At 45.4% G+C, this 19,461-nt stretch overlaps 1 protein-coding gene across 1 annotated transcript; it reads right to left on the reverse strand.

Moving 5' to 3' along the window:
- Window positions 1-705: 705 nt before the first annotated feature.
- Window positions 706-4,183, reverse strand: LOC119356681 (serine carboxypeptidase-like). The gene is made up of 9 exons (XM_037623660.1): window positions 3,780-4,183; window positions 3,501-3,672; window positions 3,268-3,387; window positions 2,798-2,941; window positions 2,557-2,707; window positions 2,287-2,375; window positions 1,951-2,209; window positions 1,279-1,412; window positions 706-1,077 (listed from the first exon to the last, which is right to left on the reverse strand). Exons 1-9 carry the CDS (start codon window positions 4,142-4,144, stop codon window positions 949-951), a joined length of 1,563 nt encoding a protein of 520 aa, XP_037479557.1. The 5' UTR covers window positions 4,145-4,183; the 3' UTR covers window positions 706-948.
- Between the last annotated feature and the right edge of the window lie 15,278 nt (window positions 4,184-19,461).

Below are 19,461 nucleotides of genomic sequence, written 5' to 3' on the forward strand. Positions count from 1 at the left end.
CTCTCTCCTCATTAACTACATGCCACATAAGCAAAAGTTTCTTGAAATGCATTATGTTACTGTCTAAGTTAGGGCCTGATTGGTTTCAAATAAGTCACCAGCTTATAAGTCGAAAAGTGAAAAAAGTGACTTATTTTGCCAAACAGACCCGACTTATAAGTCACCCCAACTTATAAGTCATAAGTTGCTCCACCCCAACTTAAAACTTATAAGTCACCCCCTTTTGCGTGGGTCCCACCACCTGCATGATGTTGATTGGTGTGGAAAGGTGTGTCAGGTGACTTATAAGTCAGGTGACAACCAAACAAGCGTGACTTATAAATCACTAGTTTTAAGTCACCTGACTTATAAGTCGGGTGACTTATTGAAACCAAATAGGCCCTTACTTCCACTATGACTAGCCTTACAAGAGGGATTACTAATTATACTCCCTCCGTTCACTTTTATAAATCATTCCAGACAATTTAAAATGGGCTGTTTTGTACATTGTCTGAAATGTCTTCGAGGTCTTATAAAAGTGAACAGAGGGAGTACCTTTTATTGTTTGACTTTGTTTATCAGGATTCCTGTGTTTTTCAAATTCCTATGAACCAAACACCCAACTTTGCAAAATTTCTGCGTTTTTCTAACCCTCTATTTTACACATGCATTCCTATCAATTTTCTAGTATGTTCTTTTCTAGAATCTTGTGAACCAAAGGAGGCATAAGGGAATGCATAAAGTAGTCCACATGTCACTCATTGGCGATAATCTTCGTGATACATTCGGCATTCGCATTGCCCCAGCAATCCTCTGAAAGCCTTTTATTACACGCTCATCAACCTCGAGCACCGTACAAGGGAAATAGCATATGCACGGTCGCCGACGAGCTTCCCATCACCTAAGATCATCCCAAGGCATGTGCGTGCACACCAGATACATTACACTAGTAGCCAGCGCAAGGATGGATTATATGGCGAAGTCGAGCCTCTGAGAGCTCGAGGAGGCGTCTGAAAGGTTTCCTGACATCCACCTCTTGAGCATCTCCAAGGCGGCCTTCGGTTGATCCATGGGTACCATGTGACCAGAATCGTGGACCTGATCATAGTGCCAAAAACATCTCTAGTTAGTTTCACAGTAAAATCCAAACTGATGTAGCGCGGCACAATACGCAACAGGCATTTGCCCTTATAACACTCTGCTCTACTGTATTGACAGATAATCTCTTGAGTAAAGGCCTGGTTATTGTTTGTTCCAGAACTGACTGTTGGTAAGGGGGTCAGCTTTGCGTTTGCGTACCTTCAAAAAACTCAAAGGGCCGTGGCTTTTTAGAATGCCGGCTTCTTTTCCATCAACCGTGAAGGGTTTCTCCACCGAGGACACGAAGGCTTTCTTTCCAGACCATTCCATAGAGTCTACCCATCTTGAGTTTCCTGCCCAAGTCACCAGTAGATTATATATGTATGTCATCAGGAAAACAAAGCCAGAATCAAGAAAACCAATAGCGGAGCATATTTATTTTGAACCGTATATTGTCCTACTTATTTCATGCACTTGTTATACAGTTTGCCGTTATGTACAACACAGCATGAAAAGCATTGAAGGTAGATTTTATCCTTTTCTGTGATTTGACAAGTATAGATGACCTCTACTAGGTCAATTATGCCTTGCGTTATTCAAATGTGTGACAACATATATTTCTAAACCGTGCTTCCAATACGATTTCCATACTACAGAACCGATCAAGATTCAAGCTATATGAATGCATATTAAAGTCCATTAAATTCTTAATGGATCTCTTGCACGAATCACAATTGTAAGGAAGCATAGCACAAGTATCACATGACAAAAGTGTGGCAATGTGATTCTCAGAGTGAAGAATCTCAGATGATATGTGGTATGGACAAAACAGAAGCAAATTATAGCATACAATTTTCAAGAGTTTTCTGTTGCAAGTTGTAAGACACTCACCTAGCCAGTTGCATATGAGATCATACTCTCCAGCATAAATCAGCACTTTGATGTCGTTCTCAAGGAGTTCAGGTATCCCAACTTCAAGGTTCCTCATCCAATCTAAGAGCATAGCCTGATAGACGGTCGGGCTGCAGGAAACAAACTCTATGTCTCCAACGCCTAGGCTCTGTCTGACAGATTTCAGATTGAGAAACTTCTCCAAGTTAGAAAAATCATAGCATAGGCTCCCCACGCATGGCTTCCTGACGTCATAATACTGCAAAGATGAGGTGATCAATCAGAAAACTTCAAAAAATGAGGAAAAACCAAATAAACTTTTGTATTCCACCCTACATTTTTGTTCCCGATTATCAACCTGATGGAACTGAATATTGTATTGCAAACAAAATAGGCAGCAAAGCAAGATACAGTGCCAGAGGTACCTGAAACAAAAGACAAAATCAAGTGAGGTATATCAGAGTTGGGCTTATGCCTTTTCTTACTTCCATGAACAAATTGGCACAACAAAGCAATGATGTTAATGAAGACAGTCTCCAAGAGACCAATTGACGAATGGTACAGATTTATTACACACAAGCAAACGATGAGTCCAGGAATAATTACCGCACAGCTTGACAGCAAATTCACAAGCAGGAACTATTTTATTAATCTTGGTAAATTCTGACTGTGTGATTAAACCCATATCCAATGCATAATCGGTGTATGCCTTGTACTGTATCGCTGGATCTGTAAGTCCGTTACCAATTGCAAAACCCTGAAAAATTAACAGCAAGGGTGGATTCAAGCGACAAAAACCTTTATAACACAGAACAATATGGATAGATCCAGAAAGAGATGACTAAACCTTCAGATTGATGTGAATGCCCTCATTGTTCTTGTTCCCCTTGTACACCCGAGTTGCAAAGGCAGGAATGTAGTGCCCAGCATATGACTCCCCAGTTATATAGAAATCGTTTTCAACATACTCCGGGTGCTCCTTGAAGAAGGCCTATCAAAATCGCATGCAGAGAGATGCAAGGAACTTATGAGGAAAAACACAGAAGGCCATTTTTGCATTTTGATTGCAACTCACAAATAAGGGCAATCACTCTGGTTCACCTCAACTCTTGCATAACTAACCTTGTCGCCACAATAGGAAGCACCCACAATAGCGGTAGTGATTTAATAATACATATGATGCATGTGTTCCTACTATGTACATATGCTCACCGACCAGGAATGCATACCGTAATATTTCGAGTCCGTAAGAATGAACTAGGGCTTATCTTCATTTCATTTATGCATCCTATCACAATAGAGACAAGAATTAATTACCTGCAGGAAGTCATATAGGTCGTTGCTGACGGTCGCTTCGTTATGGCGGGTATCCCGCGAATCAGAGCTGTAGCTGAACCCAGTCCCAGTTGGCTGATCAACATAGATAAGATTGGACTCCTGCAGCAGCCAATATCCAAACAGATTGAAGGTTATACAAGGTTCTAAGCAATCTCTAAGAAAAATACCACACAGATTGATTAGTACACAAACTGTCTGTATATATATTATACCTGATCCCAGCCAAACTCATTCCAGAGTAGCGACATGTTGTCTGCTATGTTGAAGGGGCCATTCTCGTAGAAGAGGGCTAGCTCGCTGCTGCAGCCGGGCCCTCCCGTCAGCCAGATCACCACGGGGTCCTCCTTCTTGTGCTGCCTGGATTCGAAGAAGAAGTAGAAGAGCCTACACGGTGCGCAAAAGTGGCAGATGTCAAGACACGGGAACTGGATCCTCACGTGAGACGCGGCATGAACGAAGAGGAGGAGACGGGAGGAGTGAGCTCCGCTCACCTGGCGTCGTGAGTGGTGGGGAGGCGGTAGTACCCGGCGTGGTGCCCGAGGTTGCTCACCGACGTGCCGCCGCCGCCGTCGTCTCCGGCCACCAGAGACGCGAGGCGGATCGGCCTCTCGACGAGGGTTCCGGCCGGGAGAGCATCGCTGCCGCCGACGCCGACGCCGCCGGGGCGGCGGGGGAAGGCGTCGCGAGGGTGGAGGTTGAGGGCGCGGATGAGGTCGGCGCCGGCGGAGCGGGGGGTCTTCGGGGCGAGGGAGCGCGCCGAGGAGGGGAGGCGGAGCAAGGATTCGTGCTCCGGCGCGGCGGCGGCGGCGGCGAGGAGCAGAAGCAAGAGGGTGCGACACTGACCTGTGGGTCCCATGGCTACCGGTGGTGGTGCGGTGCGGTGCGGTGACCTGAACTGACGGAAATGTGGGAGTGATACTGCTACTAGATCCTTTTGGCCTGTTTCTGCGATGATGATGATGGGCCTACCGGTCAGAGAGAGTCGAAGGCATCTTTTGACCTCGCGCGAGCAGGAGGGTGTGCGTCGTCCACGTGCCTGAGTTTTCGACGAGTCTAGACTTCCAGTCATCTCACAGTGTGTTCCCAACTCTGCCCCTGCGAAATTATGAGGTGGACTGATTTGCTATCAACATTTGGCATTGTCAATATTTAGCAAGCCAATATTTGGCAAAACCAAAAGTTATCAATATTTGATAACTTTATGTGAAATTGGTATGCAACAATCTGTTGCCAATATTTGGCAGTTGCCAAAATTTAACATGCCAACTTTTGACAACAAACTAATTAGGCTCATAGTTTCTTTTTTCCAGCGTTCCGCTAAGCTACCGGTGAATCTCTAGCCAACGAGCTTCTGCCACCTTCTTGAGTGGTATCTCACTTTCATTTGGTTTTCTTATTACTGGTATTCGATTCCTTTGCTGTTTTTCTTTGGCGTCGGTATTTCTTTGCCCGGACGTGTGTTAAGATCTTTTTCTCTGTCACGACCCAAGCACAAGATGGGATGAACAGACTAATCAGCACCTGGGTCCCATAATCTGCTAGCTGAACTTGTTACTTTAGGAAGCACCCTCTATTCCACATTTTTAATTGCAAAGGTTGAACCTGAATCTCCTATCATAGAGCTCCATCGAGTGTAAATAAGAACTGTGCAATTTTGCAATTTACCTGCAACAGCAGCATGTGATGACATGGAGTTGTTGTGAATACCAAATTGCTTTGTACAAGTTTTAGATGCACCCCTTATACCCGGATTCCACAACCTTAGCCCACACAAGAATTGGCAGAAGTATTTCAGTTGTGGTTCCTCTTGAACTGGCAATGCTGTGGACATAGTTCCGGAGATAATAAAATTTGGTCCATGACCAAGAGAGCATCTCACCACAGGAATGAATAAGCACAACATCCACTCAATCACAGTACCAAGGTAATGAACATGCCAGATATCCTTGAGCACTAACTGCCACGTACTTGCACTTGCTTGCAGACCAGTAGAACAAGCAACAACAGCAAAATAGTCCAAATAAGTAGGAACACCTTCTCGCACTGGAGCAGCACAAGGATTGTACAAAGTCTCAAAAATGTTGGTGACCACACTGCCCTTGATACCATTAAAGAATGCCTGTGCAATTATCCAATGGAATTGTTCAAAATGATATAGGGGAGCAGTCAAGAGTTGCTCGGAGTTGCACTGTAAGCCAGCAAGGATATCAGACGAGCTGGGGACTAGAAACACCGGAACCCATATATGCAATGGCAAGTGAAAGTGAATAATGGGCTGAGGAACTCCGGCAAACAATTCTCTTCCTTCTGTATGCAGTGATGGTACTCTTCTTTTGTTAACAGCTTCACCAGGTTGAGTAACATCCAGGAGGGCCTCAGCTTGAAATGTCATCGGTGCCTCCCTGATTATTTGTTGCACAGACCCCGATTTCGTTTCCCAATAATTAGGTCGTTGTAGTTGTACCCATGGGACAGCTGACAACCCAGGTTTGCCAATCAAACCATCCACACTCAGGCTGCTCGTCATATCATCGGTGCCTCCCATCATAATTTTCATAGTCACCAATAATACCCACCATGTACTACTAATTATGGTGTAGCAAGAATATTCAGTTGCACTAGCAAACTCATGAGAGATACCTTTAACTCCTCTTAAGGTGAACCGAGAAGAATTGAGCATAGTTTCACATTCGTCGCCACAATCAGGAGGTCCAGCCAGAGGTAGAGGACAATAAACATGAACTGGTTGCACCAGACAAAAATGCCATTCAACATTCATCAGCTCAGTGTACTTGTCGAATAGGAAGTCTGTGGGCAAAAGTGCAGCTTCCCAATTAAGCACCGAAGTCAAAACCTCGCTGGTAGCATGGAACTCGTTGTGAGCTTCATAAATTGTACAGGCCAGCTGCACATATTGGTTATGTGGGCACCATTTCTTAAGCATCTGGAACACATCATCCATCTGCAAGTGACCTTGTCGCCATGAGCTAACTAAAGGAAGTGAAAAATGTTGTGCACCCATGGACAAAATGTCAACTACGTGAGCCATATACCAATTAGTCTTGCATGCCTCACGTGCTGCTAGTACCATATTTATGGAACCTGATTTTATGTCTGAACCTGAAGCTATCAGAAACTCGCACAAGAGGTCTAGTAACTGTGACTTTCCTGCATGATCAATAAAATTGTGGATACTTTCTTTAGTTGGATTCAGCCTCACAAAGGAGACAATTGCTTTCAACACAAAGATAACCTGAGATAACATCAGAGAAGGACCCGCAACTGACTCCAGCAACATTCGGACACACCCCAGATTCACCTTGACATGGACTGGTGGCAAGGTCGAACAACGAACCACATACCTGCTCGACACAGTTGCGGCGCTTGATGGCGACTCGGCAATATTGCCCTGAGCTGTATTGATATGCTTGCTGAAGAACGAAGGCCATGGTACTGGCCGGATCACCTGTCCTTGTGCATTCAGACCCATTGTCAGATTTGCTCTGGGCACTGGTGTCAACACGTAGGCAACCTCGACATAGCTTTTTAACCAACAACTCGTGGGAGTTGTTGTGATGAGTTCGAGGTCAGGAACCGGGCGCTGCGGTGGAGGTGTAGCCAGTGTAGTCCAGAGTACCATGGACACTGACATTGGGCCATCGTCATCATTACCATGGGCCAGACCACCGGTCGAGCAGATGGCGGGCGTTGGTGCAGCGATGTGGATGGTGTTGATGTCGAGGGCCTCGTCGCACACAGCAGGGGAGGCAAGCTCGGGAAATATGTTGACAGTGGCATCAGAACTCGGGCACTCTGTCGAGCGCATGGTCGTTGTTGGAGTAGCAAGCCTGCTGCCGCCGATGCCATGGTCTTGTACTTCATGGGCGTGGCCATCACCACGCTTCACGGAGCCCATCGCTTCATCCTTCATGATCTCTTCCTCCCTTATCCGAGCAAGGCACGATGCTCTGGTGATGCTAGACGGCATTTGCGACTGCACGGCTGCTTGAATATCCGTGTGCAAGCCCTGGACGTACTGGTGTACGAAGCACTTGATGCTTATGGTGGAGTTGAGATCCAGCACACGATGTACTCGTTCCCAGAATGCCGCCGTGTACTCGGCCACGGTTGTGGTCTGCTTGAGCTCCAGCAGCAAGCACAAGTGCAGGTTATACTCCGGCGACACGTCCTGGATGTCAAGGAGACAGGCGTGCCCGTAGACATACCGACCATGCAAGGCGAGAGCCCGCGCCGCCCCGACTTTTGATCGAAGCTGAACCACTGCCTCCACATGGTGGATTCTCTGGAACACGACGACCTTCAACACACCATACACGGCAAACACCTGCAGTAGTGTCTCCTCAGTGACCGGGTAGTACACATGGTGCACGGTGACGCGGAGAACGCCGCCGGTGAACACCTCTGGTTGGCTGGACATTTCGTCGAACATATGGTAGGCAGGAAGTAGGTGGTGATTTTTTTGTTGGCTCTGAATACCAAATTGTCACGACCCAAGCACAAGATGGGATGAACAGACTAATCAGCACCAATATTCAGATATAAATTGAGGATACAAGGAGAATATGGGGTGATAAATCAGCAAGGAAAGGGGAGTTACAGAGAGCAGGAGGTGAGGGCGAGAGTGTTGGGGAACGTTGCAGAAAATTAAAATTTTTCCTACGGTTTCACCAAGATCCATCTATGAGTTCATCTAAGCAACGAGTCAAGGGAGAGAGTTTGCATCTACATACCACTTGTAGATCACGAGCGGAAGCTAGCCAAGGGGATGGTGATGATGGAGTCGTACTCGAACGTGATTCGGATCACCGATGTCCAAGTGCTGAACGGACAGCACCTCCGCGTTCAACACACGTACGGGACGGGAGACGTCTCCTCCTTCTTGATCCAGCAAGGGGGAAGGAGAGGTTGAGGAAGATTGCTCCAACGGCAGCACGACGGCGTGGTGTAGTTGGTGCAGCAGTACTCCGACAAGGCTTCGCCAAGCATATACGGAGGAGGAGAGGTGTTGGGGAGGGGAGGGGCTGCGCCTTGGCTTGTGTTAAGCTCCCATGCGCCTCCCCACTATATATAGGGGTGGAGGGGCTGGTTTCTTGCCCTCCAAGTCCATTGGGGCGTTGGCCAAGGTGGGAGGAAAGAAATCCCATCATTTCCTTCCCCACCGATTGTTATCCCCCCTTTTTAGGGATCTTGATCTTATCCCTTCGGGATATGATCTTATTCCTTCTAAGGGGGGATCTTGGTGCGCCTTGACCAGGGGTGTGGGGCCTTTCCCCCACTACTCATGTTCATGTGGGTCCCCCCATGCAGGTGGGCCCCACTCCGGAACCTTCTAGAACCTTCCCGGTACAATACCGAAAAATCCCGAACATTTTCCGGTGGCCAAAATAGGACTTCCCATATATAAATCTTTACCTCCGGACCATTCCGGAACTCCTCGTGACGTCCGGGATCTCATCCGGGACTCCGAACAACATTCGGTAACCACATACAAACTTCCTTTATAACCCTAGCGTCATCGAACCTTAAGTGTGTAGACCCTACGGGTTCGGGAGACATGTAGACATGACCGAGACGTTCTCCGGTCAATAACCAACAGCGGGATCTGGATACCCATGTTGGCTCCCACATGCTTCTCGATGTGGTCATCGGATGAACCATGATGTCGAGGATTCGATCAAACCCTGTATACAATTCCCTTTGTCAATCGGTACATTACTTGCCCGAGACTCGATCGTCGGTATCCCAATACCTTGTTCAGTCTCGTTACCGGCAAGTCACTTTACTCGTACCGTAATGCATGATCTCGTGGCCAACACTTTGTTCATCTTGAGCTCATTATGATGATGCATTACCGAGTGGGCCCAGAGATACCTCTCCGTCATACGGAGTGACAAATCCCAGTCTCGATCCGTGTCAACCCAACAGTTACTTTCGGAGATACCTGTAATGCACCTTTATAGTCACCCAGTTACGTTGTGACGTTTGATACACCCAAGGCACTCCTACGGTATCCGGGAGTTACACGATCTCATGGTCTAAGGAAGAGATACTTGACATTGGCAAAGCTCTAGCAAACGAACTAAACGACCTTTGTGCTATGCTTAGGATTGGGTCTTGTCCATCACATCATTCTCCTAATGATGTGATCCCGTTATCAATGACATCCAATGTCCATAGCCAGGAAATCATGACTATCTGTTGATCACAACGAGCTAGTCAACTAGAGGCTCACTAGGGACATATTGAGGTCTATGTATTCACACGTGTATTACGATTTCCGGATAATACAGTTATAGCATGAATAAAAGACAATTATCATGAACAATGAAATATAATAATACTTTTATTATTGCCTCTAGGGCATATTTCCAACAGAGAGCAAGGGGTGAGAAGCTTCAGACGTTTCACAAATCCATCCCTCCCTTCCTCTGTCTAGCTTCTCCTTTATAATCCATTCGCCTATTCACGGAACTGGGCCAAGCCCAAGTCTCACGGCCCATTCCATCGAGAAGGCCTTGGATAAGAAGAGGGCCATGACCCTTGGGACATGACATCCTCCTCGCAACGTGATTAGGCCAACGTCTTCATCCTCCCGATTTTTGCCGGGGAGCCCGCAACGTGATTAGGCCAAAGCCTTTCTCCTATAGATTTTCCCATACGAATCCGTGGATTCGCTTCCCCTTTGCCTGCCATTCCAACGGACGATGATAGACCTAGAGCCAGGGATCCGTCTTTCCCTTCTCCTTCAAGAAAGAAAGTTAGAGTTCGTGTTTCTCGCCTGCAGATCTATCTTTGGTGGATTTCTATGTCTCCATCTTGAACATTTTCACGGATGGAGTTGAAACGACGCTTGATGTGCCTGGTCTTCTTGTGAAACCTGGGCTCCTTGGCAAGGGCAATAGCTCCAGTGTTGTCACAGAAGAGTTTGATTGACCCCGACGCATTGGGTATGACTCCTAGGTCGGTGATGAACTCCTTCACCCAAATCGCTTCATGCGCTGCCTCCGAGGCTGCCATGTACTCCGCTTCACACGTAGATCCCGCCACGACGCTCTGCTTGCAGCTGCACCAGCTTACTGCTCCATCATTCAACATATACACGTATCCGGTTTGTGACTTAGAGTCATCCGGATCTGAGTCGAAGCTAGCGTCAACGTAACCCTTTACGACAAGCTCTTCGTCTCCTCCATAAACGAGAAACATGTCCTTTGTCCTTTTCAGGTACTTCAGGATATTCTTGACTGCTGTCCAGTGTTCCTTGCCGGGATTACTTTGGTATCTAGCTACCAAACTCACGGCAAGGTTTACATCAGGTCTGGTACACAGCATGGCATACATAATAGATCCTATGGCTGAAGCATAGGGGATGACACTCATCTCTTCTTTATCTTTTGCCGTGGTCGGTGACTGAGCCGAGCTCAATCTCACACCTTGTAACATAGGCAAGAGCCCCTTCTTGGACTGATCCATTTTGAACCTCTTCAAAATCTTATCAAGGTATGTGCTTTGTGAAAGACCTATGAGGCGTCTCGATCTATCTCTATAGATCTTGATGCCTAATATGTAAGCAGCTTCTCCAAGGTCCTTCATTGAAGAACACTTATTCAAGTAGGCCTTAATGCTGTCCAGAAATTCTATATTATTTCCCATCAAGAGTATGTCATCTACATATAATATGAGAAATACTACAGAGCTCCCACTCACTTTCTTGTAAACGCAGGCTTCTCCATAAGTCTGCATAAACCCAAACACTTTGATCATCTCATCAAAGCGAATATTCCAACTCCGAGATGCTTGCACCAGCCCATAAATGGATCGCTGGAGCTTGCATACTTTGTTAGCGTTCTTAGGATCGACAAAACCTTCCGGCTGCATCATATACAGTTCTTCCTTAAGATGCCCGTTAAGGAATGCTGTTTTGACGTCCATCTGCCATATCTCATAATCATAGTATGCAGCAATTGCTAACATGATTCGGACGGACTTTAGCTTCACTACGGGAGAGAATGTCTCGTCGTAGTCAATCCCTTGAACCTGTCGATAACCCTTAGCGACAAGTCGAGCTTTATAGATGGTGACATTACCATCCGCGTCTGTCTTCTTCTTAAAGATCCATTTGTTTTCTATCGCTCGCCGATCATCGGGCAAGTCTGTCAAAGTCCATACTTTGTTTTCATACATGGATTCTATCTCGGATTTCATGGCTTCAAGCCATTTGTTGGAATCTGGGCCCGCCATCGCTTCTTCATAGTTCGAAGGTTCATCGTTGTCTAACAACATGATTTCCAGGACGGGGTTGACGTACCACTCTGGTGCGAAACGTGTCCTTGTGGACCTACAAAGTGTTGGAAATATGCCCTAGAGGCAATAATAAAAGTATTATTATTATATTTCCTTGTTCATGATAATTGTCTTTTATTCATGCTATAACTGTATTATCCGGAAATCGTAATACACGTGTGAATACATAGACCACAATATGTCCCTAGTGAGCCTCTAGTTGACTAGCTCGTTGTGATCAACAGATAGTCATGGTTTCCTGGCTATGGACATTGGATGTCGTTGATAACGGGATCACATCATTAGGAGAATGATGTGATGGACAAGACCCAATCCTAAGACTAGCACAAAAGATCGAGTAGTTCATTTGCTAGAGCTTTGCCAATGTCAAGTATCTCTTCCTTCGACCATGAGAGCGTATAACTCCTGGATACCGTAGGAGTGCTTTGGGTGTATCAAACGTCACAACGTAACTGGGTGACTATAAAGGTGCACTACAGGTATCTCCGAAAGTATCTATTGTTTTATGCGGATCGAGACTGGGATTTGTCACTCCGTGTAAACGGAGAGGTATCTCTGGGCCCACTCGATAGGACATCATCATATGCGCAATGTGACCAAGGAGTTGATCACGGGATGATGTGTTACGGAACGAGTAAAGTGACTTGCCGGTAACGAGATTGAACAAGGTATTGGATACCGACGATCGAATCTCGGGCAAGTAAAATACCGCTAGACAAAGGGAATTGAATACGGGATTGATTAAGTCCTTGACATCGTGTTTCATCCGATGAGATCATCGTGGAACGTGTGGGAGCCAACATGGGTATCCAGATCCCGCTGTTGGTTATTGACCGGAGAACGTCTCGGTCATGTCTGCATGTCTCCCGAACCCGTAGGGTCTACACACTTAAGGTTCGATGACGCTAGGGTTATACAGGAAGCTTGTATGTGGTTACCGAATGTTGTTCGGAGTCCCGGATGAGATCCCGGACGTCACGAGGAGTTCCGGAATGATCCGGAGGTAAAGATTTATATATAGGAAGTCCTGTTTAGGCCATCGGGACAAGTTTCGGGGTCATCGGTATTGTACCGGGACCACCGGAAGGGTCCCGGGGGCCCACCGGGTGGGGCCACCTGCCCCGGGGGGCCACATGGGCTGTAGGGGGTGCGCCTTGGCCTACATGGGCCAAGGGCACCAGCCCCTAGGGGCCCATGCGCCAAGATAAAAGGAAAAGGGAAGAGTCCTAAAGGGGGAAGGCACCTCCGAGGTGCCTTGGGGAGGATGGACTCCTCCCCATCCTTAGCCGCACCCCTTCCTTGGAGGAGGGGGCAAGGCTGCGCCCTCCCCCTCTTCCTTGGCCCTATATATAGTGGGGAAAAGGAGGAGCAATCATACCTAAGGCCTTTGGTTGCCTCCCTCTCCCTCCCGTGACACATCTCTTCTCCCGTAGGTGCTCGGCGAAGCCCTGCGGGATTGCCACGCTCCTCCACCATCACCACGCCGTTGTGCTGCTGTTGGATGGAGTCTTCCTCAACCTCTCCCTCTCTCCTTGCTGGATCAAGGCGTGGGAGACGTCACCGGGCTGTACGTGTGTTGAACGCGGAGGTGCTGTCCGTTCGGCACTTGATCATCGATGATCTGAATCACGACGAGTACGACTCCATCAACCCCGTTCACTTGAACGCTTCCGCTTAGCGATCTACAAGGGTATGTAGATGCAAACTCTCCTCTCTTTCTACTCGTTGCTGGTCTCTCCATAGATAGATCTTGGTGTTACGTAGGAAAATTTTTGAATTTCTGCTACGTTCCCCAACAGTGGTATCAGAGCTAGGTCTATTGCGTAGATTCTATGCACGAGTAGAACACAAAGTAGTTGTGGGCGTTGATTTTGTTCAATATGCTTGCCGTTACTAGTCTTATCTTGATTCGGCGGCATCGTGGGATGAAGCGGCCCGGACCGACCTTACACGTACTCTTACGTGAGACTGGTTCCACCGACTGACATGCACTAGATGCATAAGGTGGCTAGCGGGTGTCTGTCTCTCCTACTTTAGTCGGATCGGATTCGATGAAAAGGGTCCTTATGAAGGGTAAATAGCAATTGGCATATCACGTTGTGGTCTTTGCGTAGGTAAGAAACGTTCTTGCTAGAAACCCATAGCAGCCACGTAAAACATGCAAACAACAATTAGAGGACGTCTAACTTGTTTTTGCAGGGTATGCTATGTGATGTGATATGGCCAAAAGGATGTGATGAATGATATATGTAATGTATGAGATTGATCATGTTCTTGTAATAGGATTCACGACTTGCATGTCGATGAGTATGACAACCGGCAGGAGCCATAGGAGTTGTCTTTATTTTTTGTATGACCTGCGTGTCATTGAAGAACGCCATGTAAATTAATTTACTTTATTGCTAAACGCGTTAGCCGTAGAAGTAGAAGTAGTCGTTGGCGTGACAACTTCATGAAGACACGATGATGGAGATCATGGTGTCATGCCGGTGACAAGATGATCATGGAGCCCCGAAGATGAAGATCAAAGTAGCTATATGATATTGGCCATATCATGTCACTACTCTTATTTGATTGCATGTGATGTTTATCATGTTTATACATCTTATTTGCTTAGAACGACGGTAGTAAATAAGATGATCCCTCATTAAAATTTCAAGAAGTGTTCTCCCCTAACTGTGCACCGTTGCTACAGTTCGTCGTTTCGAAGCACCACGTGATGATCGGGTGTGATAGATTCTTACGTTCACATACAACGGGTGTAAGACAGTTTTACACAGCGAAAACACTTAGGGTTAACTTGACGAGCCTAGCATGTACAGACATGGCCTCGGAACACGGAGACCGAAAGGTCGAGCATGAGTCGTATAGAAGATATGATCAACATGAAGATGTTCACCGATGATGACTAGTCCGTCTCACATGATGATCGGACACGGCCTAGTTTGACTCGGATCATGTAATCACTTAGATGACTAGAGGGATGTCTATCTGAGTGGGAGTTCATAAGATGAACTTAATTATCCTGAACATAGTCAAAAGACCTTTTGCAAATTATGTCGTAGCTCACGCTATAGTTCTACTGTTTAGATATGTTCCTAGAGAAAATATAGTTGAAAGTTGATAGTAGCGATTATGCGATCAGTAGAAAGCTTATGTCCTTAATGCACTGCTCAGTGTGCTGAACCCCAAACGTCGTTTGTGGATGTTTCGAACATCGAACATACACGTTTTGATAACTACGTGATAGTTCAGTTAAATGGTTTAAGTAGAGGCACCAAAGACGTTTTCGAAACGTCGCGGAACATATGAGATGTTTCAAGGGCTGAAATTGGGATTTCAAGCTCGTGCCCACGTCAAGAGGTATGAGACCTCCGACAATTTTCTTAGCCTACAAACTAAGGGAGAAAAGCTCAATCGTTGAGCTTGTGCTCAGATTGTCTGAGTGCAACAATCACTTGAATCGAGTGGGAGTTGATCTTCCAAATGAGATAGTGATGTTTCTCCAAAGTCATTGCCACCAAGCTGCTAGAGCTTCGTGATGAACTATAACATATCAGGGATAGATAAGATGATCCTTGAGGTATTCACGATGTTTGACACCGCGAAAGTAGAAATCAAGAAGGAGCATCAATTGTTGATGGTTGGTGAAACCACTAGTTTCAAGAAGGGCAAGGGAACAAAGGGATACTTCATGAAACGGCAATTCAGCTGCTGCTCAAGTGAAGAAACCCAAGGTTGAACCCAAACCCGAGACTAAGTGCTTCTGTAATAAGGGGAACAACCACTGGAGCAGCATTACCCTAGATACTTGGTAGATGAGAAGGCTGGCAAGGTCGATAGATGTATATTGGATATACATTATGTTAATGTGTACTTTACTAGTACTCCTAGTAGCACCAGGGTATTGGATACCGGTTCGGTTGCTAAGTGTTAGTAACTCGAAATAAAAGCTACGGAATAAGCGGAGACTAGCTAAAGGTGAGCTGACGATATATGTTGGAAGTGTTTCCAAGGTTGATATGATCAAGCATCGCACGCTCCCTCTACCACCGAGATTGGTGTTTGCGTTGAGCATAGACATGATTGGATTATGTCTATCGCAATACGGTTATTCATTTAAAGAGAATAATGGTTACTCTATTTATTTGAATAATACCTTCAATGGTCTTGCACCTAAAGGAATGGTTTATTGAATCTCGGTCGTAGTGATACACATTTTCATGCCAAAAGATATAAGATAGTAATGATAGTACCACTTACTTGTGGCACTGCCACGTAAGTCATATCGATATAAAATGCATGAAGAAGCTCCATGTTGATGGATCTTTGGACTCACTCATTTTTGAAAAGTTTGAGACATGCGAACCATGTCTATTGGTATATATGCATGAAGAAACTCCATGCAAATGGACCGTTTGAACTTACTTGATTTTGAATCACTTGAGATATGCAAATCATACCACATGGGCAAGATGACTGAAAAGCCTCGGTTTCAGTAAAGATGGAACAAGATAGCAACTTGTTGGAAGTAACACATTTTGATGTGTGTAGTCCAATGAGTGCTGAGGCATGCAGTGAATATCATTATGTTCTTACTTCACAGATGATTCGAGTAGATGTTGTATATATTTACTTGATGAAACACAAGTCTGAATTATTGAATGGTTCAAGTAATTTCAGAGTGAAGTAGAAGATCATTGTGACAAGAGGATAAAATGTCTATGATACGATCATAGAGATGAATATCTGAGTTACGAGTTTTGGCACACAATTAAGACATTGTGGAAATTGTTTCACAATTAATACCGCCTGGAACACCATAGTGTGATGGTGTGTCCGAACATCATAGTTGCACCCTATTGGATATGGTGCGTGCCATGATGTCTCTTATCGAATTACCACTATCGTTCATGGGTTAGGCATTAGAGACAACCACATTCACTTTAAATAGGGCACCACATAATTCCGTTGAGATGACACCGTATGAATTATGGTTTAGAGAAACCTAAGTTGTCGTTTCTTAAAGGTTTGGGGCTGCGACGCTTATGTGAAAAAGTTTCAGGATTAAGCTCGAACCCAAAGCGGATAAAATGCATCTTCATAGGACACCCAAAACAGTTGGGTATACCTCCTAATTCAGATCCGAAAGCAATATGGATTGTTTCTAGAATCGGGTCCTTTCTCGAGGAAAAGTTTCTGTCGAAAGAATTGAGTGGGAGGATGGTGGAAACTTGATGAGGTTATTGAACCGTCACTTCAACAAGTGTGTAGCAGGGCACAGGAAGTTGTTCCTGTGGCACCTACACCAATTGAAGTGGAAGCTTGTGATATTGATCATGAAACTTCGGATCAAGTCACTACCAAACCTCGTGGGATGACAAGGATGCGTACTACTTCAGAGTGGTACGTGATCCTGTCTTGAAAGTCATGTTGCTAGACAACAATGAACCTACGAGCTATGGAGAAGCGATGGTGGGCCCGGATTCCGATAAATGGCTTGAGGCCATAAAATCCGAGAACGGATCCATGGACTTTGGTGGACTTGCCCGATGATCAGCAAGCCCTTAAGATAAATGGATCTTTAAGAAGAAGACGGACGTGGATGGTAATGTCACCGTCCATGAAGCTCGACTTGTGGCGAAAAGTTTTTCACAAGTTCAAGGAGTTGACTACGATGAGATTTTCTCATCCGTAGCGATGCTTAAAGTCCGTCGGATTCATGTTAGCATTAGCTGTATTTATGAAATCTGGCAGATGGATATCAAAACGAGTTTCCTTACCAGTTTTCGTGAGGAAAGGTTGTATATAATACAATCAGAAAGTTTTTGTTGATCCTAAGGATGCTAAAAGGTATGCTAGCTCCAGCGATCCTTCTAAGGACTGGAGTGAGCATCTCGGAGTTGGAATGTATGCTTTGATGATGATCAAAGATTTTGGGTTTGTACAAAGTTTATGAGAAACTTGTATTTCCAAAGAAGTGAGTGGGAGCACTATAGAATTTCTGATGAGTATATGTTGTTGACATATTGATGATCAGAAATGATGTAGAATTTCTAGAAAGCATATAGGGTTATTTGAAAGGTGTTTTTCAATAGAAAACCTGGATCAAGCTACTTGAACATTGAGCATCAAGATCAATAAGATAGATCAAAATGCTTAATAATACTTTCAAATGAGCACATACCTTGACATGATCTTGAAGGTGTTCAAGATGAACCAGTCAAAGAAGGAGTTCTTGCCTGAGTTGTAAGGTACGAAGTTAAGACTTAAAGCTCGACCACGGCAGAATAGAGAGAAAGGACGAAGGTCGTCCCCTATGCTTTAGACGTAGGCTCTTCAGTATGCTATGCTGTGTACCGCACCTAAAGTGTGCCTTGCCATGAGTTAGTCAAGGGGTACAAGAGTGATCCAAGAATGGCTCAAAGGACAGCGGTCAAAGTTATCCTTAGTAACTAGTGGACTAAGGAATTTTCTCGATTATGGAGGTGGTAAAAGAGTTCGTCGTAAAAGTTACGACGATGCAAGCTTGACACCTATCCGGATAGCTCTGAGTAGAGAGACCGGATACATATAATGGAGCAATAATTTAGGATAGCTCCAAGTAGAACAGTTGTTTGGAATAGCTCCAAATAGAGCGTGGTAGCTGCATCTAGGAGATGACATAGAGATTTGTAAAGCACACATGGATCTGAAAGGTTCAGACCCGTTGACTAAAACCTCTCTCACAAGCAACATGATCAAACATAAAACTCATTGAGTGTTAATCACATAGTGATGTGAACTAGACTACTGACTCTAGTAAACTCTTGGGTATTAGTCACATGGCGATGTGACCTGTGAGTGTTAATCACATGGCGATGTGAACTAGATTATTGACTCTAGTGCAAGTGGGAGACTGTTGGAAATATGCCCTAGAGGCAATAATAAAAGTATTATTATTATATTTCCTTGTTCATGATAATTGTCTTTTATTCATGCTATAACTGTATTATCCGGAAATCGCAATACACGTGTGAATACATAGACCACAATATGTCCCTAGTGAGCCTCTAGTTGACTAGCTCGTTGTGATCAACAGATAGTCATGGTTTCCTGGCTATGGACATTGGATGTCGTTGATAACGGGATCACATCATTAGGAGAATGATGTGATGGACAAGACCCAATCCTAAGCCTAGCACAAAGATCGTGTAGTTCGTATGCTAGAGCTTTGCCAATGTCAAGTATCTCTTCCTTTGACCATGAGAGCGTGTAACTCCTGGATACCGTAGGAGTGCTTTGGGTGTATCAAACGTCACAACGTAACTGGGTGACTATAAAGGTGCACTACAGGTATCTCCGAAAGTATCTATTGTTTTATGCGGATCGAGACTGGGATTTGTCACTCCGTGTAAACGGAGAGGTATCTCTGGGCCCACTCGATAGGACATCATCATATGCGCAATGTGACCAAGGAGTTGATCACGGGATGATGTGTTACGGAACGAGTAAAGTGACTTGCCGGTAACGAGATTGAACAAGGTATTGGATACCGACGATCGAATCTCGGGCAAGTAAAATACCGCTAGACAAAGGGAATTGAATACGGGATTGATTAAGTCCTTGACATCGTGTTTCATCCGATGAGATCATCGTGGAACGTGTGGGAGCCAACATGGGTATCCAGATCCCGCTGTTGGTTATTGACCGGAGAACGTCTCGGTCATGTCTGCATGTCTCCCGAACCCGTAGGGTCTACACACTTAAGGTTCGATGACGCTAGGGTTATACAGGAAGCTTGTATGTGGTTACCGAATGTTGTTCGGAGTCCCGGATGAGATCCCGGACGTCACGAGGAGTTCCGGAATG

Source organism: Triticum dicoccoides, chromosome 2A (assembly GCF_002162155.2).
Source record: "Triticum dicoccoides isolate Atlit2015 ecotype Zavitan chromosome 2A, WEW_v2.0, whole genome shotgun sequence".
Classification (NCBI taxonomy): Eukaryota; Viridiplantae; Streptophyta; class Magnoliopsida; order Poales; family Poaceae; genus Triticum; species Triticum dicoccoides.

What these genes read in the sequence shown, in the direction of transcription:
- LOC119356681 (XM_037623660.1), bottom strand. Translation starts at nt 4,144, where the DNA reads ATGGGACCCACAGGTCAGTGTCGCACCCTCTTGCTTCTGCTCCTCGCC. An exon ending in ATGAGTTTGGCTGGGATCAG is followed by an intron (nt 3,388 to 3,500) that starts GTATAATATATA and finishes TGGCTGCTGCAG; the next exon opens with GAGTCCAATCTTATCTATGT. An exon ending in GCCCTTTGAGTTTTTTGAAG is followed by an intron (nt 1,078 to 1,278) that starts GTACGCAAACGC and finishes CACTATGATCAG; the next exon opens with GTCCACGATTCTGGTCACAT.